Below are 27,688 nucleotides of genomic sequence, written 5' to 3' on the forward strand. Positions count from 1 at the left end.
CTGCTCCCACACGAGATTAGGTGGGCTGAAAACCACAAAAAAAAAAAAAGGCACTGAATGATAACGCGCTGTTCTGGTTGCATTTGTTATTCATGAAGTTTAAAACAGCAGCCACAAGTGTCGATCAATCTCCTCCAGTTTGTGTGGCCACTCCACTCGTGCGTCAGCGAGTGGCGCACGGCGTCGAGCGTATGCTGCGCTGCTCACATCCGGACCGGCCGCGCGCGTTTTGACAAGAAACTAGACGGCACACAGCATTCTGATGGGAGGACGATGTTCAGTTATGGATGTGGTCCTGTTGCGCTCTGTGGTACCTAAATCTCTCCAGTCCCACTTTGTCGCGCGTCTGTCTTGGTAGCTCCATCATCCGTTTTTTTGGGGAGGGGGGAGGAAAGAAGATTAAAATGGCAGCTTCCCACAATGGATCTAACCTTACCTCAAACTACACGAACCAGTTTGTGCAACCGTCTTGGCGCGTCGCCCTCTGGTCTGTCGCCTACAGCGTGGTGCTGGCCGTGGCCGTGTTCGGAAATCTCATCGTCATTTGGATAATTTTAGCTCACAAACGCATGAGGACGGTGACCAACTACTTTCTGCTCAACTTGGCATTCTCCGACGCCTCCATGGCTGCCTTCAACACTTTAATCAACTTCGTCTATGCGACCCACGGGGAGTGGTACTTTGGGGAGGCTTACTGCAAATTCCACAACTTCTTCCCGGTCACGTCCGTGTTCGCCAGCATTTACTCCATGGCTGCAATCGCCGTGGACAGGTGGGTTCATCACACGTCACTGACTAAATGTGGCATTCGTTCAGAACAATCAAAAGAGATCCAAAACAACAGCAGTTTCAAAAACATGCACAGAGCCAATACTAATATAATTTAGTTTACTGTTGTGGTTTGAGATTGCTGCGATGCATCGTACTGGGAGGTGTTTCTAATATTTTGCCCCTTTTATATAGTAGCCTAATTACTAATAAGGTGGCTGAATGATTGCAAAAACAAAAACTGCATTATTTGGTTTGCTTTAAAGGACTGCATCGTGAGAGTTCTTCCAAATATCCCGCCTATCATATTAGGGACCTAATATTGAAAGAAAGAAAGAAAGAAAGAAAGAACTAATTGTAGGCTATAATACGGAGCACTTCCACAACCACTACAAAGAATCATCAACTGTAACCTAATTACAATTTGTAAAGGTAGACTTTCGTTTGGAGCCCTCCTATACTCAAGTTGTACATGTGTACCTAATATTCTGACAGTGTAGTGTAATGGATATCATTTTAGCATCCATGCCACAATCCGCTGGAAAATCAACAGTGGAGGAATTCTGTTGTCCATATGAAAGTGTCTATTAGAGGCACGTTCACAGAAACAACAGCAGCACATAAATATTTCAAACTCCGAAGCATGTCAAATTGGGGGGCGGAAAAAAGAAAGAACCAAATTGTCACAACTTCAATCTCAGCATGAATTCTTGATACCTTCTTCCCTCATTATTCCTCTGGGCTGCGCCGCTTTTCATCAACAGAGGTATAAAATGCAATCTTGAGCTTCAAAGACCTCAAATTGCATGAAAGCTGCTGTTTGGAGGGTATCTGGTAAATGTGTTGCACAATTTATTCTCATGCTTACATGTGTGCAGTAGACTGGTGGGGTGGGGTTGCTCTTACCTACTGCAGCCTATACACTGAAAAAAGTGCTTGATATTCAGTTGCACATGATCAAAATATGTTCAACTAATACATATCATTTGTTTATTTTTTGAGGAAAACACGGGAAAATGACAGAGGTTTATCGCATTTTAAACATGTGCAACCGATGTACATGTTGGAATTAAGTAAATCCAAAGGATCATTTTTTTCAGTGTATGTTACCTTGCACTGGTTTAAATGGTTTAAATTCATGCAGGGGAGGCAGTTTCAAGTGTGGCTGACCGCCTTCTCACTTACTGTATGAGGCCGTCCATCAGTTATTTTTACATTTCGCTGACACTAATTCATAGTTGGCACTGACAGACTGCGTGTATAAGGGATGGGCATTTCACTCAATTTCCGTGATTAATTTAGGGGTAGGCGGCACAAAGGATGAGTGATTAGCACATCCACTTCGTAGTTGAGAGCCAGCCTTGTGGAAGGGTTTGCAACCAAGTTGTTCCCATGCTTCCTCCCACATTCTAAAGGCATTCATGATAATTGACTGTAAATTGTCCATAGGTGTGAGTGTTATGGTTGTTTGTTTATGTCCCTTGCGATTGGCTGGCGACGGCTGGCTGTGTATCCCGCCTCTCACCCAAAGTCAGCTAGGATTGTCTCCAGCAGACCTGTGACCCTAGTGAGGATTATGTACTTTGGGGTAAAAAAAAACAAAACAATTAATCAGTAGTTTTTTGGACTCATCAAATAAGTGTACTGATGTTCTGTATTTATGACATTGCGTACAGTAGTACACTGGATGTATTTTAAATTTTCTTTTTTAGCTCACAAAGAAGTTAAGACTGAATCAACAGCACCTCAGCTGCTGCCCAGTCGTGCACTCCCTTTTGCCATCAATGGCACACAATCAACAAAATACTTAACAATCAATCAGCTAATGAATCAATTATTATGGCCATCCACAGTGTGTCTCCTGCCCATGTGACTTCAGGTAATGTGGTGATCGCTATCAGTTTGGCTTTCAACTCATCATAGGAGCGTCATCCCTCATGACAGTGGCTTCATCATAATTGTGTGTATATCTGCGTGCGTGTGTGTGTGTCATTGTTGGAATTATGGCGTGAGGCATTGCCCTAGTTGCCACAGAGGGAACATTCCGTTTCCTACAGGCAAGCTCACTGGTTTCTGTATCTTCCATGTATATGATCTCTTGTGTGCTTCTGATTCCATCAGTAAAATAAAAAAATAAAAGAAAGAAAAAGAGCATCAGCGTGACCTGTGTGATGTTATGGCTATGCTTATTTTTGTACTTCGCTCCCCGCTCTCTTGAAATGGCACAAGGCCACAGTTCATGTTCAGACATAGGTTTGTCCCTCCTTTCACCCCTCTGTGGTTGGCAAGTGTGTTTCAGTAGCCAGAGTTTCCAGCAAAAGATGCTAACTTTGTAAAAGGGAGATGTATTTCATGAAAACAGCTTGTGTTCCATCATGCCTGCTTCCTTGTCTTGTTTAGTTTGAATGTGTTGTGTTAATTCCCCAAGTCAGTAACATGAACACTACAGGCAATTTCTCTTTCTCTCCTTTACTTATTTGCTTTCGGCTATTATGAGAAAGTTTGCAACATTTCCAGTGAATTTTCGCAGAAAGTAACAGAGCGACTAAAAAGGATAAAAAAATTGGCATCCCCCATGTCTTCAAAAGCACATCTTTGAAATTTAAATTTTCATATTAAGGGTTGCGGGGACTGTCAGTTTTGCTTTGTGTGGAGATAATCATCAGATGTGACTTTCCTTTTCATCATATTATCTTGACATTATGTTTGAGAAACATAGATATAAGGGCAGCGTAATCAAACTCTTCAAGTCTGTGATGTTGTAAAGCAAGATTGACTGGAGGGTGACCATGTCCCTCAAATGAATGAATTTAGTGTGCTCGCAGATACTTCTGCCGAGCGGCGTAACTGCTGCTAGTTAAACACCAGGCAATGATAAAGTGCTTGCGAGTTGTTACTGTCACGGTGCAGTGACAAGCTTTCAAATGTGATGGTTTTCGAAAACATCTTGTGTCACTTCAGGCATGACAAGATGTCAGGTTGCGATTTAAAGATGACACGGGTCATTAATCTGCCTCTGGCGTGGCTTTTGTGATTACTGTTTTCCAACACTTCTTCAAGTGATTGTGAATGCATTTGCTTCTTGCTGTGGTTTTGAAGTTATACTCGGTAGTCCAAATGTAGTGTACACTTGGTGTGCAACAAAAGTATCTTTAATATTCAAGGACCGTGTGACTCTTTAATTACTGGTAAACAGATGTACTGTATTGTATTTGTGTTCCAGACACTGGGGTGAAAGCAGGTCAGTGGCCTGTTATGAAGACTCAATTAACAACTGTCAGACTGAGCAATTGGAAATCAAATGAATCCTCACGGGTCATTCGTAAAGATACGGTTTGTAACTGAAAAGGAATTTTACAAAAGCCAGACAAAACATTTTTGAACATGGAAGACACATGGGCGTGCGTGCTAAGTGTTAATTAAGTATATCACAACCATAAGAACACTGGTGGTTCATAACATCAATGTCATGCGTATAACAATTCTTAGTTTTTTCACATACAACAGTGGTCATTTTGACATTGTTAGCCAACATTTTTATAAACACACAAAAAAAACAAGCAAATTCAACCAGGTTTTGTTTTGTAATACTACACTTAAATATGGATTACAGTGAGCCACTGCATATTCACAGATTTGTGTGTGTGTGTGTGGGGGGGGGGGGGGGTGATGTCGCGCTAACTCACCTATTCACTGTTTTTGTGCTCAGCCCAAGGCCATTTCTCATTAAAATATTTCTTTGACACTATCTGGTGACACGTTGGCGCCAAGTACCTATGTTGATCTGAGGGGAGGAGCTTCATTTAATTAGGCCATAGGTTTTCCCATTAGCAAAACAGTGCCTTTGCCACTATCTTGTGGCATATAGGCAATTACAAACCTTTCGGGTTAATCAGTTACTCGTGGAGCTTTGCTATTAGCAACTGGGCTCAGTCCACAACCCCCACGAACAGTGGTCATTTGTGAAAAATGAGCTAATGTCCAGGAAGGGCAGACGAATATGCTTGTTCTGGAAAGTCATGGTCAAATGTTTGCATCAAACAAAAGAAAGTCAGCATTATGTGCAAGCATCTATCCATTTTCTCTGCCATATGCTATCCCATTCATAGTCACGGTGAACTAGATCTTATCTTGGATGACTTTGGGACTACATCTGGGACTGGTTGCCAGACAAACAAAGGTCATATAAACAGAGATACAATCACAATCAATCCGTCATTGAGTGGGAAATAAACCCACGCTGCCTGCACGGAATTCAAGAAAGTGAACCATTCTATTAACAGGGACCCTGGCATCATTGTGAACATTGTGTCAAATTCATTACATTTTTGTGACCTGCTAAAGCAAGGTCCACGAAGGCAAGCTTGGACCGGATTGATTTGGAAGGGTCGATTTGCTTTGGAAGCTCTGACCCCCCTCGAGCCCATCAAACACCTTCAGATGAACTGAAACAGAGAATGACAGCATCACACCCGATCTCAGGTTCAACTACAGCGACTTGTCAAATGTCGAGAGATACCCACAAAAAGATCAATTATTGAAGAAATGCAGTGACCTACATGTTAAGTATTAATTAGACTAAGAGTCACTAAAGCGTCTGACTGTTGACCCCATAGGTACATGGCCATTATCCACCCACTGAAGCCTCGTCTGTCAGCCAAGGCCACCACCGGAGTCATCGCCTGCATCTGGAGTCTGGCAGTGGTTCTGGCCTTTCCCCTCTGCTACTTCTCCAAAATTCGAGTTCTGCCTCGCAGGACCTTGTGCTATGTTGCGTGGCCCCGCATGGAGGACGACCCCGTCATGTGAGCGGTCTTTATTTCAGCCTCTTTCAGACGTTCAAATTGTGACATTCATTTACAAAGTCATTACCGGTGTGTATATATATATTTTTTTTTTTTTGGTGTTGTTTTTTGTTTTTAAGATGTAAGACCCTATTGTTTTTTTTCCCTCCACAAAACATTCTCAGCAAACCAACCATGAATTGTAGATGCTAATGTTAGAACACAGCTGTCCATGAAATACCAAGTTAACATATCTTTTTGTTCAAAATGTCCCTGAAGGTACCACATCATAGTGACAGTGCTGGTCTATGTGCTGCCTTTGGTGGTGATGGGCATCACTTACTCTATCGTGGGAGTCACTTTATGGGGAGGAGAGATACCTGGAGATTCATCTGACAACTATCATGGACAACTGCGAGCTAAAAGAAAGGTGAGCATGCTTGAAGGAAAATGTGCACCATGTACTTATACATTCAAATGTACATTGGGACTCGCTAGGTTGCAGGATAACTGTCAACATCTGGAGATAGTTATTTAGTCATTAAAATTAATCATTTTTTATCTGAGATGCTTTCAACCGTGCAAAGAGCACCAGACACAAAAAGCAGTTTGAGCTTTCTTACATTCTCTGAGCCATTCTACTATACAACAACATGGGTTGCAGGATGTCAGATTTTTTTTTTTTAAGTTGACACTAATAATTAGAGGGGGACACTCCGTCAGACTGACGGATCGTTCCATCAGTAAATGGATGGCGGAAGGGTACCTGTAGGCGGAAGGCGATAAACAGACTAGAATCTTTTTTGTAAAATACCCAGTTCTGGCTAACGTCACTAACCACATCGGTCAGTGATTGGACCGACACACTTCTGACGGACTCACAGACTTAACTGACGAACTGTCAATTACAATTCGGTTCATCACCAAAAATGACGGATTGACGAGTGACGGACGGGTACCCAAGCTGCTGACGAATGCTGGCCAGCAAAATGTATTAAAATGCCCACCTCTGCTAATAATAACAACAACAGTAATGCATCAATTTCTATATAGCACTTTTCTGCACATTCAAAGACGCTTCACAGTGTATACATTATTCATTCATTCACATATTTACACGCTGGTGGTGTCCAGCTGCCCTGGGGCAGGCTGACAGAAGCGTGACTGCCAGTATGTGCCTACGGCCCCTCCGACCACCACCAAACATTCACACCCAGCCGTACACCAGTGGGAGTGACACTGGAGGCAAGGTGTATGAGGTGCCTTGCCCAAGTAAACAACGACATACAGTGTGACTCAGACAGAGCTAGATTCAATCAGACAACCCTTTGGTTATTCGTTCTACCTCCTGAGCCACGGCCGCCCCTCTAATGTGATGAAAGTCAATGTCGACCAGTCTCTGTTATGGTATTTTTTCAGTTCAGTACTATAATTTACCCCCCAAAAAATCACAGAAAGAAGGAATGCTTTGCAGTAATATGTATTCACCAATTATACAATACAATACAATTTTATTCATAGAGCGCATTTCACAACAACAGCTGTAACAAAGCACTTTGACAACTCATACGCAGAATTTAAGCAGAACACACATATTAGAACACAAGATCATTTGGCGTAGGATGGGTGAAGTACTCGCCCGCTGTTGCATAACATTATTCGCCAGGGAAAAAAAACTTTATCGGTGTGCTTGCCGTTGGGAGAATCAGGTAACATTTGCAAAACTTAGCCAAATAGGGAAACCCACTTTCGTTCTGATCGCACCACAGCAGCGGTTCTGCATGAAGGGCATTTGCGGTATTTGCAAGTAATTATGGACCCTTTGTGTGCTGTGGAATAATTCCCTGCTCTCCTTCAACTTCCACCAGTGTGTTTAAAATCCTGCTCAAGTGTGGCTTTGTTCCACTTAACTGTGTCTCCGTCGCTTACCAAAGCTGCACATTCAGAAAGAGAAGACAATTTAAGTCAATGAAGGTGGATGACTCATTTCATTCAGCGCACTCACACTGTTGCAGCAAACGACTCTCCGTCCTCCTCAAGCCGGGCGACTAAAGGATAGTCGCTATCACGTTGTAAACGCCACTGTGGAGAAGTAAAGGCGACTAGTCTGTCCAATTTCTAATAGCAGCCTCTTAATCAGTGAATTGGATCAGAAAGTAAATGTAAGAAACGACACAATGTCATACAGGACCTTATACTAGCAAGTGGTTGTTAGATCATCTTCAGCTTTTTAAAACTGTATCATCGTTTCCGCTTTGTCACATTTTGATTCCACTCTGATTTGGGAAAAGCCCATACCAGCCAAGGACAATTTAGATGGTATGGTTCATGCTCCCTCGGAGTGTTTAATCTTCTGGCGTTGTTAATTTAATTCCTCTGTCAAAATATTGATCTTCTCAGAAGGGAATGCCAGACTCCTACAAGATGTAATTAACAGCTTTGGGCCATGTTAATGTGTGTTAAAATAATCTGCTTTTAATTCTCCTGATTGACAACCTGGCGATCACACAGACAGAAAACACAACTAGATATTAAGGCAGTACTTTGTAGCAATGACATTTCATCACGTATTACAGAACTTTCAATTTTTTAAGTGGCCACTTATTGTTTTCCTCCTGGGCTCCACCTGCAACTTTTTAGCAGTTGTGGTAATTACAATGACATGTCTGTCTATTCATTGAGTTCTCTGGAGCTTATCTCAACTGAGAGATGCATAGTAGACCCTGGACCAGTCAAGAGCAAATACAGGGCACATATTGTATCGATAAACAACCATTCACATTTACACTTATTGACACCTCAGAGTTTTCAGTTGCAGGTTTCTGGAATATGGGCGGAAGCTGAAGTACTCCGAGAAAACCTATGCAAGCGTAGAGAGGACATGCAATTTTGACATAAGAGGTCAATATTCAAGGTTCGAAATCAGGACCTGCTGACTGTGAGGCAGACGTGCTAAACGGAATTCTGCTGTGCTGTCCAACAGAGTTTGATGTCCAAAAGCGGAACAACACAAACAAATGAATTTCCTTTCAGTGATTTTTTTTTTTTCAATATTGCAAAACAGTCGCCCACTCAGAAACATCTAACCCCACATTAGAGGTGTCATGGTACTCCAGTATTTGTAACACTAAAGTCAGTTGCCTAGTGTATAGTGAAACCTGAAGACTTCTAAATTGTCCTTGGTTGTAAATGAGAGTGTGATTGGTTTTTTGGATAGGGTCAAGCTCAGCTGCGAACCTTGAACAGGGAAGCCGGTAGAAAATTGATGGATTATTTACAGAAAGTCAATCTTGGAGAAATGCCCAAAAGTTGCAATATTGAATTGTACTGTAAATTCATTATCCATCCAATTATATTCCCTTCTACCGTACTGTTTTTGTTCCTGATTTTTCTTTGCTCTTCATTTTGAAGTAGTTCTAATATTTTGGCTGGTCTCATACAGACAGTACATGAATGTCATATTAATATTACCTTTCTGAATGTGTCAAGCAACGCCTGCATGAGAAACCTCTATCAGACTTTATAACATTGTACACGTAGCCCATAATCCTCTCAGACAGTCTGTCAAAAGAGATTCGATTGGATTAATCACATCAACCACAAATTGTTTCTGGAACAAAACGGCAAAGAAATTCATTTATTATATACTTGGAATAGAAGTGCAATAGTTCAGCTGGAATGTTGGGTTTGAAAAAAGGTATTTGAGATTTCAGTACAGGTCACTGAGTGGGCATTTTCATCTTGATGTTGAGTAGAACATTTTGTGGTGTGTGTAGTGTTTTGTTTTGGCCAAAAGTCAGATGTACATTTGCTTTAGGTCAGCTGGTTTTGTTATGCTTGAGAGTCTTGCCTAAGGCTGCTCTCTCGCTTTTGTAACCAACTCTGACTGCAGCCTGCAGGCCGGAAAAAAATCTTCGCCAACATGACATTCATGACAAAGAAAACCTGCACTGTGCAACATGACCACAAATATGGGGACGACACAGGTTAAAAGATGCTTCAAGACAAGATAAGTAAGATAAAGAGCACTCTGACTAGAAAATACCAGCAGTGGGTGTATAAAACCTGAATTCTTAAAGATATTTTTTATCAATCATCGAAGATACATTATATATTGGTTATTGTCAAAACAAGCTTTGACAAGCTTACGCTTTTGCTGATCTAAATTGACTGATACATGCTGATGATGTCCCATTGCATTATATTTCTTTCACTTTATAAAGTTCAACCAGCTAATTATGCTTTTCTATCAGCAACAGTAACTACTACTTGATTTTTAGTATTCTAATAACTTCATAAAATATAACTAGAAAAAAAATAATCACACATGCACATTGCACACCCGTTGCTACGGTTATGCTATGGGTATGTGGCCTCACTGTAAAAATGACCATAGAATTTACAGGAAAAAATACATTTTAAAAATCACATTAAAACTGAGGAATGTGTGAAATGAAATATCTTTGTTACAATTTAGTTGTTCAAACTATAAATCAGTGGTCTAAACAGAAAAAAAATGTTGCACTCCAAACAAAATCATTTGGTCAAAGTGACATTCAATATTTTTAAAATATATTTCTCCTCAGTTTATTTTTTAAAATCTTTTTAATAAAGCTAATTTTCCCATGCTACCTATAAATAGGATTTAGCTCTATCTTCAGACTTAATTTTAATTGTAGACTTGATAAGGTAGAACAACATAGAAGAAATGCAGTTATCGTTCCTACTCCGTGACCTCTTTGTCTCTGTAAATATACCTTCTTTCTTACATACTGAAACTTCTTGTTTAACCACAAGTGTGAAAATAGATCTCATTCAGAGTGGTTGTTTATGAGGTTTCCCTTTTCTCCCACTGGGTTTGTGAGATTTTCCTTGCAGAGAAAGGAATCTAAGAACGGGAGACACCCAGCCGTTGTTGGATTGTAATTTTTCTTATGTCAAATATATCTGGCATTGGTGTTTCCAAACTGTTCCTGTTTGTAAATCAGTAATATCCGTGCAGCCTGTAAGGAAACTATTGTGTTATTAGGCTGTACAAAAAACATTGATATTGATCTGTTTGCACCTTCTGATGGTCGCCCATAGACATGTCATCACTCAAAACATAACTGACCAACTCATCTTTTGTCTTTGTGCTGCACTGGACTATGGAAAGTAATTTCCTGCAATAATCAGACTTTGGCAAAAAAAAAAAAAAAAATATATATATATATATATATATATATATACATATATATAGAGATAGATAGATAGATAGATAGATAGATAGATAGATAGATAGATAGATAGATCTCTCTCTCTCTCTCTCTCTCTCTCTCTCTCTCTCTCTCTGTCAAAATGACAACTTTGCAGGAGGTTAAAAAAAACGCCAGCTTGTATGAGTTCTCAGGTACCACTTTGTTCATGTTGTACCCATGGGGCCCGGCCGGGCTCAGGCAACGTGGCTCTCCCTTCCCATGGGCTCACCACCTGTGGGAGGGGCCAAAGGGGTCGGGTGCCCTGAAACAAGCAGGGAACTAGCTCATCTGACCTATATGTCATCAAAAGCCCAACCTGCGTTCAACTGCGGGTGGGTGAGTGTGCGCGGGAGACTAGTACATTGTCCGAGAATCTGCAAAGTTGTTTTGAGTAACAGTTGTCTTTACATTTGACTGTCCCACTTAAAACATAAAGCATAAAGTGGGCATTTGCAGTGATAGTAGTAACTCAACCGGTTCATTTCTTATGCGCGGCCATGACGTGACATCATTTTTAGTAGACATCTCCATGAAATAAGGAAATCGATTAGCGTTCTCAAAATATTTCTCCCTCCACTCGTCTCACTACTCTGGTGATATGAGATGATAAAATGAGCCCTACTTACTTCTGTGAGGTCGTGGGTTCGATCCCGGCTCCGGCCTCCCTGTGTGGAGTTTGCATGTTCTCCCCGTGCCTACGTGGGTTTTCTCCGGGCACTCCGGTTTCCTCCCACATTCCAAAAACGTGCTTGGTAAATTGATTGGACACTGCAAATTGCCCCAATGGTGTGATTGTGAGTGTGGTTGCTTGTTTGTCTCTGTGTGCCCTGCAATTGGCTGGCAACCAATTCAGGGTGTCCCCCGCCTACTGCCCGAAGACAGCTGGGATATGCTCCAGCACGCCCGCGACCCTTGTGAGGATAAGCGGTATAGATAATGGATGGATGGATATTAATGAGAACCATCTGCCAGGTGTTTTGGACCAACTAGAACAGATTGAAAAAGGGCATTCTGGTCATTTATTTTGGCTTAATAGTTGACTTTGAAAAAGTTGAAAAAGTGAGGCAATCAGTTTCGCAACTGTTTTTTGTTTTTTTTAAGTAAGCCAAATCAGTTGGAGATTACAGCGTGTGTACCTTGCGGTTGACTGCATGGCTGACTAATCCACGGTGCACCCTGCCTGTCGTCCAAAGTCAGATCCAATTAAACACGACCCTAATGAGGACAGGTCAATTAGAAAATTGATGAATCCATGTTGTAAATGTACAACTGGTTAACATACCAAGATGTCATTAATACAGTATTAATGTTATTGGTAGTTCCACATTTTTTTTTATTGTTTCAGAGGATTTGAAGATATAAAGGGCAAGCACAATGCTATAGAAAGTGTCATACGAGGATTGTTTTACAATACCAATGAAGTGAAAGTGAATTGTGTTAACCACTAACATTTTCAACATTTCACCTTTAATGTATCTTGATTACATCTATTGCAGTCATTGCAGATTTTTGATCATTATCTTTACAGATTTCTCCATTGTTGCACAAAACACTGCCTGGCAGAAACCTATTCCATGGATTTATGCTATACTGTGCTGAGAGCTAATCATCTTACCTCAGGCAATCACATCTGTAAACCAGTCACTACATGAAGTAAGTCAGTGGACAAGATGATTACGGAAGCAAAGGTCACTTAGATGAAGTACCGGTAGATGGAGGGACGTATTGAGGCAAAAGGTGCTCCTGTTTCACCGATGTAGTCTATAAAAATAGAGTTCCTGGATTTTGCCTCAATCACACACTTCTTGGAAGAATGTGGCAGGTCAGTGAGGCGGTCAGTCACCGATTCATTGCTTGTTGTGATTTTTCATCATCTTCACTGATAGACAGAACTAACACAACAGGTTCTGTATTTTCAGCCCATGGCCAGGGCTTGGTATTTCAAATGTCAACCCAGGGTGCAGCACTAATGATGTTATAAGTCTGCCATGGCTCTCCCAGACAAGGACTGCTTGTTATAGGCAATACAGAGCTGACCTTCCCCCTTTGGGATATTTGATTGTGGAGACAACTTGGTCAATTTCCTTGGCTAGAGTTTGATTGTGCAAAGTATGTTGACGGCGTGTTGGACGGTGGCGGTAATGCTATGCATCCCCTGAGGATTTTTGAGCATGCTGCACTTGGATAATGGGAGTGTACTAATCATGACTAAGGTCCTACCTAAGGGTAGGTGGTCATAGCCAATCAATTTGTGATGAAAATCACTGAACAAGCAAATTTAAGGGTCAGGCAGGGATCCACTTGATTTTTCTCACATCTGATTGTTTTCCCACTGTAGTGACTTAACCATAAACCCTCAGAAACAATTAATGGGGATTCTTGACAAATAGCTGTATGAAAAGTAAACAAATAAATAAATAAGTACGGGTGTGCTGGAGTCTATCCCAGCTGACCTTGGTCAAGAGGTGGGGTACACATGTATCTGATTTTTAATGCATTATGAACAGTACAATTAAGATTTTTTTTTCAAATCCGATATCTGCGCCTCTTCCGTATGTGGATATAAATTGGATATGTATCCAATGTGGCAGCACGGTGGTTGACTGGTTAGCAAGTCCGCCTCATAAGGCAGAGGTGGTGCGTTCGAATCCGGCCCCGGCCTGCCTGTGTGGAGATTGCATGTTCTCCCTGTGCCTGTGTGGGTTTTCATCGGGAACTCCAGTTTCCTCCCACATTCCAAAAACATGCATGGTAGGTTGATTGGACACTCTAGGTGTGAATTTGAGTGTGAATGTTGTTCTGCGATTGGCTGGCAACCAGTTCAGGGTGTACCCTGTCGACTGCCCCAAGACAGCTGGGATAGGCTCCAGCACACCTGTGACCCGGATTGGATAATGGATGCATGGATGGATGTATCCAATGTGTCTGCAGTATGAACACTCATCCGTGCACATCTGGACCTATATGTATTAAAAGCTCAATGTCCGCACGGGTGGAGGAGAGTGCTCGGAGGACTACTGACAATTGTCAGTGAATCTGCAAAATTGTTTAGAGTAACAGTGTTGAATTTATATTTGACTGCAATTTGAACGCACCTGTAACATGAAGCAAAAGGTTGACATTTGGGGTGATAGTAACAATACATCCAAACAGATGGTTCATTAGTTATGCGCGGTAATGACGTGACGTCATCTCTAGTAGATGTCTCCATGAAATGACGAGGTCAGGAGCGTCGTCTATATCCCATTATGGCCATTTCTCAATATGAAAAACGAAGAGTATGTTCTTGTTAATCCACCAAATAAGGTCTTCCTAAGAACGTTCTTCCTAGAAACGCAATACTAGTATCTTTGTAAATTTGAACAGCTGTGTAGGCCGACTGACCTATATCTGTGATAACAGCACAAAATACATCTTGGGATATTTTCCTAGCCAAGCCTTTACGAGTATCCAGCCGATGCATCCTTGGTTTAAGATAGCTGACAAGAACAATATCCAGGTATTCTGTGCGTTCTTGGTTTATTCGTCCATACAATTGGAACAGTACTTGGGCTACAACGGATGACGTTTCTAGAGATCACAAGGACTTAAAAGGATCTCTGTCATTCAAAATATAAATTTTTGCGCGTATGCATGTCGCATTTGTTTTTGTAATGTCAATGATAAAAAGACTGAATGTAACAAAAAAATCAGTTTGAACATGCAGATTAGCAGCTAGTTAAATAAATGCTTTCACTTGTACAGTATAGCGCTTTTCTACATAAAAGGTGCTCAAATTGCTTGAAAACAGCCAGGCAATACTATAAACATTTGTCAAGTAAATCCTTTGCTCACTGGACCTACATTGAATATTACCACGAAAAACAGCAGTGTTTTGTGACGGCACGGTGACATACAGTAATTTATTTAGCTCAGTGCCTGGCAGAGGAACACGTAACATTTGACCTCAGCTGCCTTGCCCAACCTGTGTTGGTTCATAAACAGAAGAGCTCTGGCTCTCACCAAGAGGAATACCGTAATCACTTGAGATTTACAAGCAGTAAAACGCTACCAAGGATGCTTTGGACTGAGGTAAATTTGTTGAAAGGCTTTACACTATAAATAGGTACAAATGGAATGAAGTTGAATCTCAACAATGTCAAATAGGCCCCGTTGACTCTGGAAGACAGTCAATGGAACAGTGCATTAAAATCCTCACCCGCTATGAATTGTAATTGCATTGTGTGAGTGAAGTTGATCTAATAAAGGACAAGTGACCAAGATGTCTCTACCCAAAGTATTATAACAAAATTATTTTTAAATTCTCTTTTATTTTTATTACTCCAGTTTCTCTCCACCCACTTAGGTATCGTTATAACGGTCTCTCCTCGCTGTATCACGTTGCAAATAGACTGTAGATGGCTGTACTCATTCTGACTGCAAGATAATTAATGGGTGGTCATTTATTGGTATAATGAACGAACATAAATCTAGTGGTGGAGAAAGCCCCGAGACTGTTTTGGTCAATTGCGTTGTAACTCGGGATCTTTTTTCTGCATTCAAAAGCTCATTAGCATTTGACTTTCATTAGTTTTGTTCAACAACGCAAAGCAAATCAGTATGGTTGTAATATGTTTTCCCTTCTGCTCATATCATTAAAATGCAATAAAATGTATAAAGGACATTATAAGATACTGTATGTTGGGATAACGTGTCATGTACTGTGATTATTTTTATGTCAGCTACAGTGTATAACACTCCTTGTTAAAACATGATGTGCATCATGCAATGCACATTTAAATGACAAATAATAAAGCTACAACGTTAATGAACTGTCCATAGATTTGTGTGTGTGAATGGTTGTTTAGAGCGCCTTGAAAAAGTATTCAGACCATTCACATTTTGTGACCTTACAATCACAAACTTGAGTGAATTTTGTTGAGATTTTATGTAAGAGACCAAACACGAAGTACAGGACTACATAATTGTGAAGTGGAATGAAAATGCTGTAAGGTTTTTAAGTGAATATAAATCAGAAGTGTGGAGTGTATTTGTATTCAGCCCCTGTACTGCGATACTGCTAAATACAACCAAAATTGCTTTCAAAATCACCTAATTAATAACTTAGTCCACTTCTTTGTAATTTGCTCTCTTACATAAATACACCTGTTCTGTGAAGGCCTCAGCGGTTCCTTTGAGAACACTAGTGAAGAACAGCATCATGAATGCCAGGGAGGTCAGGTAACATGAGGGTTCTGCACAGGATCGTCGCTGTTCCCAGTATTACGCTCTTCTACATGGAGATGTCGGATGCTTGGCGGTTAATGCCACCATTGTCTCGATAACCACTGACAGCACTGCTGCCTTTCCCTTCCACATTTTGTCTAGTTCTTCCTTCAGTTCCTGATATTTCTCTTTTCATATTCCCTTTTCCAAAAGTTGCTATTATTCAGATTGCTACATCTATCATGATTGCTGCCTTCTGATGTTTATCCACCACCCTTATTTTAGGCTGGTTGGCTTTAACCAGTTTGTCAGTCTAGATCTGCAAGCCACCATACCTGTGAAGTTGTACACTGTCAGTGTAATTTTTACAGGTGGTAACACCTTTTCAAAACATGTACGCCATATCGCTGATTTCCGCTCACGTGACAGCAACCATTCGAAAATAATGTGTAATCTGTAAGATTATATGCAGATATGTCAAGTCAAATTACAATTTTCGTAGGATTCGTTTAGAGGTTTCTGTCATCTTGATTCTGGTACCCCATTTATGGTACAAATGCTCCAGTACATTATTCCTTCTACCTGGTTATGCCGCCCCATGTATGCCTTGCCTGGCAGCATCTTACACACTGCTGTGATATGCTGCACCATCTCTGGGGCTTCTTTGCACAGCCTGCAACACGGGTTCAATCTGTCGTTGTAGACCCCAGCTTCTATTGATCTTGTGTTTAGTGCCAGTTCTTGTGCTGCCATGATTTGTACCTCCCTGTTGTCTAACAGTCCAGCCTTTTCCAGCCACTGGTATGTTTTCTCAATACCAGCCACTTCTTCAATTTGAAAGACAAGCCATGCAGGAGCTTGTATTTCCATGACAGTCCATCTGGCTCCTTCTCCTTACTGGGCTTCTGTTGCCTGAGGCATTCACTATGCAGGTTGTCCCTGGGGGCAGTCATCTTCATGTATTCTTAGAGGCTTTTTGTTTCCACCTGGATAGTGCCCATGATGCTCACTAGTCCACGGCCCCCCTCTTTCTGCTTTGTGTACAGCCTCAGAATGCTTGACTTGGGATGAAACATAATATAACATAATATAAAATCTCAATTAAAAGAATTGGTTGTTTGTGGTTGCAAGGGGTATGAATACTTTTACTTTTACTTCTACTGTATACAGTATGAGCCCTGTGATAGACTAGCGACCAGTCCAAGGTGTACCCGGCCTATCACTATTTGCGATAGGCTACAGGTCACCTGTGACCCAAATGAGGACACACATTACAGAAAATAGATAGGTGGATGTTTTTTTTTTCTGGCTGTCAAAAATGATGATGAATTAATTGCTGCGGTAGTAGCTAAAATGCCCACAGTGTTGCTTTTTATGACACTGGGCTAATTTGAGATTAACAGTGTCAGTAATGAAATCAAAAACAGATAAAACAATGCTGAAAGAAAGGCACTCAGTGATGTCCAAAATTACACAAAAAAAGCCCAACCGTTCACAGCATTATGCCTAACTAGGATTTCTTTATAGCACCCGGAGGATGGATACTATTTATTGTGCACTTAATTTTTCAAGTGCAGTTTGTAAATGATTAATTGTACTTATCGGCTCTGCGAGAATGTGACTACTCAGAAAAACGATTTAATGATAATAACAAATGCAATCTCTGTGAAATAAGATTTTCCACCTCATTTGCACTAAATCCATGAGAGATCATGAGAGATTGACATTTGAAAGTACATGTGCAGAATTTGTCCATGTTCCAGTGTGTAAATACACGCTTTGATGTCAGGGCGACCAAATGTCTGATGTTTGAGACTTGAAATTAGATGGCTTTTGTTTGTTTGTTTGTTTTATCATTAACTTTTTGGGGACAAATAAGTCAGAGTACAATATAAAATTAAAGACAAATAGTGAATCTTAGTAGTCCCACCTTCATGTGGTCATTGGTCTTGAATGTCAGTCATAGTAGCATCACCACCACTGTGTTTTACCAGGATTAGTATATAATCACTTTAAAAGAATATATTGTGTGATTATTGTTGTGTGCTGTAAAGACAGCAAATTTTTGCTGCCATGGCAGTGACAAAAATGCTATCCTACTTAATACAGAAAGATAGATAGATGTACATTTTTACATTTTGTATGGTAGTTTTCATAAACCGTAATGGATGATTCTCAATTGTGTCCCGAATTGTAATACAACCGGACTGAATAAAATGTTGAAAAATATCCCCTTCAATTACCAGACCCTATGCCCTCATAAAATTCCTTTAATCTCATTCTGTGCGGATTGACAGGTTGAATGAATTATTAGTTTGTTGAATAAATTAGACTATTTCTCACTGCACTGATGAGAGAAGATATGATTGGGATGTGTCAATATGAGGCCAAGTGTCATGCATTTTCCAACCTCCACATTCCTCGTAGCACATATTACGTGGGGACTCGTGTTCCTGTGATGCATTCCGTTAAGCGGCGTGTACACATACCGATTATTTGATATCTTAACCATAAATAAATGGTGAGGGACTCCACACACATCAAGAAAAAAAATGTCAAGTGTGTTCTCACTGTTTCATACTGTGTGGTGGTGAATAGCACTTGAGACTAACTAATCAACATTGACCTGTAAGAGGCACCATATTCCAGACTGCCGGAAAAACAAACAAACGAAAAAAAAGAACAGCTCACTCTTACATATACCACACCGTGGGATAATTGTCCATAATCTTTAGAGACATCAGACAATATGGCCTCTGACGACTTTTATCAGAAGTAAGGGAACATTCTCAAATTAGGCCGATTACCCCCATGTGTGTACCATACTTTGCAGAGATTTTTGATAAAACTTTACTATAACATTTTTCTTATACATACAGTATTTTCGTGTGACTTGTCTTTAAAGTCTAATCATGAAACATGAAAGCCGCATGAAAGATGAAACCTGTCTTTGAAATTCGGGCTACCAATATGCAAAGCTTCATCCATTCACTCATTTTCTTCTGCAGATAGGCTAGATAAGTGGTGTTGAAAATGAATGGATGGATGGATACTATTTGAGCGTGTGAGACAGAGTTTTTACGAACACAATAAGCAACATTAGCACCCCTCCTAGCACTAACACAAGATGACAGCTTTCCAGAATAATTGTGTACGGTAGACCATGAACTGATGAAGCCTGCTCGAATGAAAGGCGAAACATCTTCTTCGGCAACCATCACAGGCCAGTTGTGATTGACTCAATGCCGTGAGAATTAAATCATTGGACGAATAAGAATATTCACAGGCAGTGTACCATTACAGCAAGATATCTAGGTTTGCGACAGGAAAGACTGAGATTATTTTCACTGTATTATATACTTGTCTACCATCCGCATGCTCCTTTTTTCAAAAATCTGTATAAAGATGAAAATGTATGTTTGAAGCAGAAGCTATTTTTTAGTTTTATCTGGAAATTTAATATTTTTATGCTTTCGGCTTTTATTGTTACCTCTGCAAAAGCAAAACAGCTTTGTTAGAGGTGGTTTATATTTGAATATGTCTATTCCATAACACTGTAGCCTATATTCCATCAATTTTGAACATTCTGAGAGAAATGGCCTTTACCCAGAACGGCACTGATTTAAAAATGATTAACATTTACTTTATCCCATTAAAACAATTAATTGGCTTAGTCTGAACATATTACATGAGTGTCTGTACACAATTGACACAATGACACGTTTTTTATCTAGTGTTTATCACATTTTGGAACAGCCTTTTATTTGTACATGCTATAAAAATTGCTATCAATGTTATATAAGACGGATGGCAATAAACGGACAGGCAAATATTAGTAAAATGCCCACCTCTGCATAAACTTTAAACCATTTGATTAACCAGGAAATCTGAGCTGTCGCTAGCTTTTCCAGCAGTACGGTCTGCGTAGTGCTGTCATTCGTTGAGTGACAACTGCGAACACAAAGATAGCGGACGAGTCATCTGAACAGTAAGCACATACACACACATGAACGACAAGAAGGTAAAAATTATGGGAAGCGTCTTTCACAGTTATTTAGGACTTCAGTCAACTCATTAGCAAAATACCCAATTGAATTTATTACTGTTAAAAGTATTATTTGTGTATATAAATGAATGTAGTTTCATGGTGTATCTTGGGTAAAACGTGTATTTTTTAAAATCTTTTTTCAGAAGCTTCATTATTTGTGTGCTCAGATTGTGGTCTGAAGATGTTCTGCATTTGTTCACAGAATACACACAAATTCAAGTACAACTATATTGAACACACATTACATGTGTATGCACGTTTTGCGCAAAAATTGGTGCGTACGCATGTTAGAAAAGGATGGTCAATGTTATTCCACTGCGCCGCTCTGCCAGTCAGCCATGCCCACCTCATTAGCCACTCTGCTCGCCTGGGCACACAGGTGCTTCAAATCAGCAATCAGTCACTATTTAAGCATCTCCTCCTCAATCACTTGTTGCCAGATTTCTCTTATGCAAGACTCTTTAACACACTTCTTTTGGTCGACCTCCCGTTTTCAACTTTGCCTACCTCTTCGTTTTCCTGGTAATCATCTTGGCCCGCTGTCCCGAATTGGCCTTGCATGCTCTCTGTTTACCTGACACTGTGGCTGCTTGGTTGTGTTGCAACGGCATCAAAGTGTGAGCTTCCTTGTTGTGCTACAAGTGGATTGTGGGTCATGTCCAGACTCCAGAACCCTTCCCAAGCCAATAAAGACTCTTGGTCTTCACGTGTTCTCGACCTGCGTTCTAACTCCCTTGTTTTTCTCTGGACCTGTCACATCAGACATTAAAAAGTCATTACGAACACATACCGTGGTTTGGCATCCGTTTCACAAAGCAGGTTCAAAAACTCTTGAGACTAATCCCGAAGTTTCGGTTGATCTACTCTGAGATAGGAAACTCTGAGTTTCTGGTTCCAGAACAGCTGGTTTTAATCAGTTTAATCAACTCTGAGTTTATTCACCTGGAGTAAAGCGCGTTCACCACAACTATGAAAAGACAGCATGAATGGAGTCACTATTTTACAAGTCACCAAGGCAATGGGAAAGAGGGTGGCGTTTTTCAGCCCACTAGAACTTGACATAATAATGCGTTCATATGGTGAGTTTGAACACATTTTGACGAGTATTAAGTGCAACACCGCTGTAGCTGCGAAAGAGAGGGAGACAGTGTGCGAGAACATTGCCGCTGCCAAATTTTCAATTTAGTCCTTTACAATCTTGCGGGGGAGAAGTGCACTTGCCAAGAACTGAAGATGAAATATAAAAACATTGTTTAAATTAAGACCTCGGCATAATCTCATGGGGGTACTTCATTATGAACACGTTTTACATTGTAAAGTATATATTAAGTGGCTGTTTAACTGTGCAGTTGTTTTATCCCCGACATAATGCTGATTTCACACACATAAATGTCTTCCTATCTATGTCATGTTCTGTTAAATATTGGAGCCGGTTTAAACTAACACAGACTTATATTCAGCCAACAAAAAGAAGGCAGATGCCCGCAAAACGCGTGGTGTTCTATCTCTCGACGAATATTTAATACTCTGCGTAGTAAGGCAGCACCTTCATCCACATCCGGGATCATTATCAAGAGAACGAGCCACATTTGTTTCCACCAACACTGAAAAAATTGTGTGTTCAATTTACTCACTTTTACTTCCTCAAATGGTTGCACAAAATAAAATCATCTGGATCCAGATACATTTATTTAGTATAATGTATAGTCCACTTAAAAATGTATCTAGTTGTGCTCATTAATCACTGGCTCTCTGCCCTCAGGAAACACTCCTTGGTTTGTTTGTTTCTGGTTTTGTTTGGTTGTTGCATTCACACACTATCGCACATTCACTTACATTCATCCATGCATTTTGCACACACTTCCTTTATTTACAAACTCACATCCCATACACCTTTTTATTGTTTACAGTTACATATTAATTATAAAAAAAAATCAATTGGCCTATGTTGTTTTCTGCGTCCCCTCATTTTTGCCAGAGGCTTTGAGCCGACCTGTGACAGTACCGATACTTATATCTGCATCAGGTGCATCCCTGATTAAATTGTTTGGAGTTGACGGATTTTAATATAACCTTATTCCATTGTGAGCTGGGGGATGTCACTTTTGAATGAAACAACTCTACACTGTTTTCATTCGAAATTGACTTTTGACAACTTTATCCATTGCATGACTCTTAAGTCTTCACTTATTTTCCATCAAAATCTTCCATCTTCTTTCCTACTACCTCAGACTTCACAGCCTGGCTAGTTTCATGCGCTGAATATTTGTCAAAACCACGGGTGCGTGGTCTGCACAAGTTTCTGAACGAGTTTACATTTCAGGAGGGACGCGCTGATGTCTGTTTTGTCTCTGGTAGCCTGCTTGTGAGCAGGCCCACGGTATTTACCAAGAGTGTTTTGCCAGGCATCAAACAGTTGCGATCCACAGATGTGACTTGTTGAAAGCAGGTGTCAGAACACCGGCCTCATGATTTAATGTTGGAGCAGAAAACATGTCCTTGTGAACACATAGCTCATTGGAGGTGATCTGGAACCAGTATGGATTGTACAGCAACAGGTTGTAGTGATGCTAAACACAAACCCAATTTAATAGGAACAATATTTTTTTCACTTTGGAGTTTTAAGCAGGAATGTCCATTTAGCAAAGTGAAAAGTACAATCCATTGTCATTGTACATGAAATGTGTTTTTGCACAGTATTTAACTCATTCACTGCCAAAGACAAACGTATTTGTCTTTTCACAGTCCAGACATTCAACGCCAGGAACTTATTTATATTTTTTCAAAATGTTTCAAATGTTAGGGTCAAAGAGGGTCTGAAAAAGTCTGGCACTGAATGAGTTAAATTATTTTGATAAATGATTCTGATGTGGGCAACAGGGTGGACTGGTGGTTCGTCAGTATATCTGCCCAATTGTGCTTGGGGTTTCTGCAGTTGCTCCAGTTTCCTCCCTCATTCCCAAAACATGCAGGTTTGATTAATTTCAATACCCTAAATTTCCCATGAGTCTGAATGTGAGTGTGAATGGTTGTTTTTCTATATGTGCCCTGTGATTAGCTGACGACCATTCCAGGATCTACCCTCCCCTCAACTGGGATAGCATCAGGCTTAACCAGATCCCTATGAGGGCAAACACTACAGAAACTGGATGGAGAGATTGAACTTGGTGTATTCCATTACCTTTAAAGCGGAAATCAACCCAAACACATTTTTTTCAAGAATATGTTCCCAGCAGGCCCACTAGTTGAAACACGGCATTCTGATTAATATTGCGTTTGTGGAATATGAGTTAAGCAGCAAAATCCACCCCTTTTTAGCCATCTCAGGGGGCAGCCATTTTGTAACTGCCCAATCATGGCTCAGAAAACATGTGAGCCGTGATTGGTGTTTGCATAGAACGAACATATTCTTGAAAAAAATATGTTTGGGTTTGAAGTCCACTTTAATCCTATTTAATTTATTACAATGTATTTTTTGTATGTATCATTTAATGTGTTTTTTTTGCAATTGACTAATGTGGCCTTGGACTGAAGGGGTTCTTGTTTTATTCCCCTGATCAGCATATGGATATAAATGTAATGAATAACTATAAATTCATCTGCATGCATTAGTTTCATGTCACACATAGACTATGCAGTATGTGACAATAAACGTTTTGATCTATTCTTAACCCTTGCATCTTGTCCGGGACTGTGGGACTCATGTTCAGTTTTTATCAAAAGATGACCCAGAAAATGACCCAATGGATATATGAAACCTTCTCCTCATGCTGATAAAACAATGTTATGGGATTTTTTTTCAATTTCATTTTATTCAAAAACAAACAACAAAAAAAGGGAGTAGCACATTAATTCATACCGTATTTTCTGGAGTACAAGTCGCACCAGCCAGAAAAAGCATACTATAGAAGAAAAAACATATATAAGTCGCACTGGAGTTTTACACATGCTGAAGTTGCTTGTAAAATGAGTGAGTTCCATAAATATAACAGTTCATTACTGCTTACTACATCCAAGATTTGACCTGTGGATATCAATAATCTGCTCCCTTTGTTTTTGTAAACCAGGTGGTGAAGATGATGATCATCGTCCTGGTGACCTTTGCACTCTGCTGGCTGCCCTATCATATCTACTTCATTGCAACGGGCCTGAACAAGCATTTGATCAAGTGGAAGTCCATCCAGCAAGTTTATCTGTCTGTGTTGTGGCTAGCCATGAGCTCCACCATGTACAATCCAATTATCTACTGCTGCCTAAATAGCAGGTGAGTTAAAGTGCAAAAGTTGCAAGCTACATTTTTACAGCCTTCAAATTCAGAGGCGTTTAGCATTTTACTGTTTTATGTTCATTTTTTATGTTTACAACAGTATTCGACACAAACTAAAACTTTATTTCCGTCTTCAATTTTGACACATTTTTAACATTTTTGCTAAGCGATCCAAAGGTTGATGAAACTGTCATCATATTTTGGAGGGAAATGCATGACAAAATACAATTTGAGAGGTGGGATTGCATTGTGGTTATCCACAACCATTTAAATTTGGTTCCACAAGAGTTGGTACAACAACTAAGATCACATGCTTCACCAAAAGATTATGTTATGTATGGCTCCATATGTCGTTTGACGATGAATAAGTTGGGGGATTTAATCATTGCATCCTAATGAAAAGGGAAAGGGCTAAGTGTATTATATCTGGTTGGATTGTCTGTGTGCATTGACTTGGAAAGTAGAAGGGCACTCAGCAGAGCGTAGACCACCGCCAAAGCCAATAATTCAATCTTCTCTCTTTATACAAACTGTCACTTATGCCAGAATGTATTTCCATAAGTATAATAAACATATCAGATTTTATTTTTTGTCCTTGAAATTTATTCTGAAAAATGAAACATGTCTCATTAACCCTTTATTACTATTCATCTAAACTTAAGGTTTTATATTTGATATGGTGACATAGTCTGAAAATATACATGACCCTCGTTAGGATAAGCGGTTTGGATAATGGATGTATGATGTATGATATATATATATCAGTCTCACTGTCAGTCTCACGTCAAATCAAAGCCAAAGAATAGAAAGATGAATTTGTCATGCCATGTCATCTTCCAAACCGCTTATCCTATACAGGGTTGCGGGGAGGTGCTGGAGCCATCCCAGCCATCAACGGGCGAAGGCAGACTACACCCCGAACTGGTCGCCAGCCAGTCGCAGGGCACACACAGACACCGCCACTGAGCGGGAATCGATCCCACGCTGCCCGCACACAACTCGGGCGTGTGTACCACTACACTATCGGTGACCTAAGATGAATATGTATATGTATATATTTTTTTCATGTCATTTACCTGACATGTTTCGTTGGAAGTCTTTCGCCTACTTCAGAGTGTCACATGATGTAACACTTAACATAAACTTTCTACCCGTATTTGTCTTGGTTTAACTCCGCTCACAGCAAAAGTGGTGGTTCTGTGTTTACATAAAAAATCAATACATAACTGCAAATCGTTTTAGGGGACACAATAAAACAATCAAAACCCTTTTATTTATGCATCTCAGTTGAAATCTTGCCACAGCCCTGCTCAATAGTCATTGACCGCAGAATACATTATCATATATAACAGCCACACATGAAGCTTGATTTATCTTGGCCTTGTCATTTTCTCCCCACTCTCTGATTAATCTCTTGCCTTGTAACAGTTCTTGTGCTCTCTCTGCTCTCTGATGCCGCATCAGGTTTCGTGCTGGCTTCAAGCGAGCTTTTCGCTGGTGCCCTTTCATCAAGGTGTCCAGCTACGACGAGTTGGAACTTCGCTCGACCCGGCAGCACCCGATGCGGCAGAGCAGCATGTACACGCTCTCCAGAATGGACACCACCATGGTTGTGGTTTACGACCCCGCCGACGGTGATGCCAGCGGCCCCGGAAGAAAGTGGTCCCTGTCCTCCAGGAAGAGAAGCTACATCACGTCTCGCCACACGCCTGCCTCTAGCAGCATTGGAAGCATAAAAACCCCAAATGGCGGCGCCCCGACTCCTCAAGCTGAGCAATTCTCTTGAGTGGGACTGTAATTTCTTTAGAATATCATGTGCTTGTGTTATTAGTGTATACAAGTGTATTATACGCCCCCCAAAATTGCCCATCAAAAGCTGATTTCATTTGTACTCATGTATTATGTGCCCCACAAATTTTTAATCCACGCTCAAAAAGTGTTGTTTTAGGTTGGGATTTCTTGTCTTCCGACCTGATTTTTTTTTTTTGTATATAGAGAAGTTCTCTTACCGCGCTAATTACAGTTTTGGCCGGCAACACTCATCACAAAAAAGAAGAAGAAAAGAAGTCCCAGATATGTGCTGAGTGTCTCCAAAGATGGCCAAACATTTTGTTTTTTCAAAAAATGTGTTCCAGCGAAACAATATATAATTGACATGAAGAAACACTGAAGACATGTACATTTTTTTACACACTTGCATGATCACTATATACACAATCAAAGGTGTTTGTGAATTACATTTAATGATGTTCACAGCTCTTAGCTCAAATGATACTGCACATTACTGCATAAAGTTTCACTCCTAATCAGATTGAGTGCCACCTGTAATAGTGAACTCCTTCTCAGCAAAAACCCTGATCACTAATTAACATGAAAGTGTTAATTGTGCCGCTATTCTGGGAACGTCTCAGCACCGTGGTTCCAATTATTTGTTTGTTCTGCTTGAATTTACACAATTAAAACACTGCGCATGCTTGACTGACATAATATTCTCAGCGGGTTAAATCAGACAGTAAGTCATTGTGTTTGTAAATACTGTACGTAAGTATGGAAAAGTTTACTTTCCAGTCGTATTAACTGTGAACTTTATTCGACGTGTGGAATTACTGTGTTTCCCTGAAGAAATGAATGTCGAATCACTACATGAACAGGTCTCTTTACATGTAAATGAAGGAGAATTAGATGAAGTTGTGGAGCTGTTTGGCTGCTGTCTTTTTCCGTGAAAAAAAAAAAAAAAGGCAACCTGAATTTTACGCAAACATCATTCTACTGTGCTGTGTGCTTCCTGTGATACAATGTTAAAACCTATCAATTGTGAGGGTTTACAATAAAGTTAAAAGAATGAAACTGTGCCATGCAATTTGATACATGTTCTGCTTAGTCTTTGCACAAAAGTAGCTAAGAAAAGCCTCTATGTGGTGTATCTATCTTTTTTTCTGCTGTAAATAGATGATTATTCATGTTAAAATAAGGAAAGAAAAGAAATCACCAGTAATGCAAGAACTAAAAGGTTAGCTATTGTTATTGCTTCGGTCAAGCCCTTTAATATATGCTGTGATGGGAGTTAAAGAAAAAAAAGTTAGTTATTGTTCCAGCTGTTGTCAAGCCCTTTAATGAGTTTGGAATGTTTTGAGACTTCTTGAAAGTATGAGCACCAGAATGTGAAGTAAAATGTTTCGTGTATTTATGTCAAATGTTTGTTTTAAAAAAAAAAAGTGATTTGGTATGTTTTGTATGAATTTTAAAGTATACTGTGTGTGTCTTTCTGTGGTAAATATTATTTGTTGTATCTTGGATGGTAGCTATTGTGTTTTCTGCATTGTAAGAATTGATTTTTAAAAAATCATGGCATTGCTTGTTTGAAATCCATTATTAATTT

The 27,688-nt window shown here is 40.1% G+C and overlaps 1 protein-coding gene across 1 annotated transcript; it reads left to right on the top strand.

The window, feature by feature from the left end:
• Positions 1–110: 110 nt before the first annotated feature.
• Positions 111–27,156, top strand: tacr3a (tachykinin receptor 3a). Its single transcript, XM_086033152.1, has 5 exons — positions 111–772; positions 5,385–5,573; positions 5,832–5,982; positions 24,110–24,306; positions 25,774–27,156. The coding sequence occupies exons 1-5, from the start codon at positions 288–290 to the stop codon at positions 26,093–26,095; spliced, it is 1,344 nt and encodes a 447-aa protein (XP_085889278.1). The 5' UTR covers positions 111–287; the 3' UTR covers positions 26,096–27,156.
• Positions 27,157–27,688: the final 532 nt, after the last annotated feature.

The sequence above is a fragment of the Filicampus tigris genome, chromosome 6 (assembly GCF_054856515.1).
Source record: "Filicampus tigris isolate MCC_2025a chromosome 6, RoL_Ftig_1.0, whole genome shotgun sequence".
NCBI lineage: Eukaryota > Metazoa > Chordata > Actinopteri > Syngnathiformes > Syngnathidae > Filicampus > Filicampus tigris.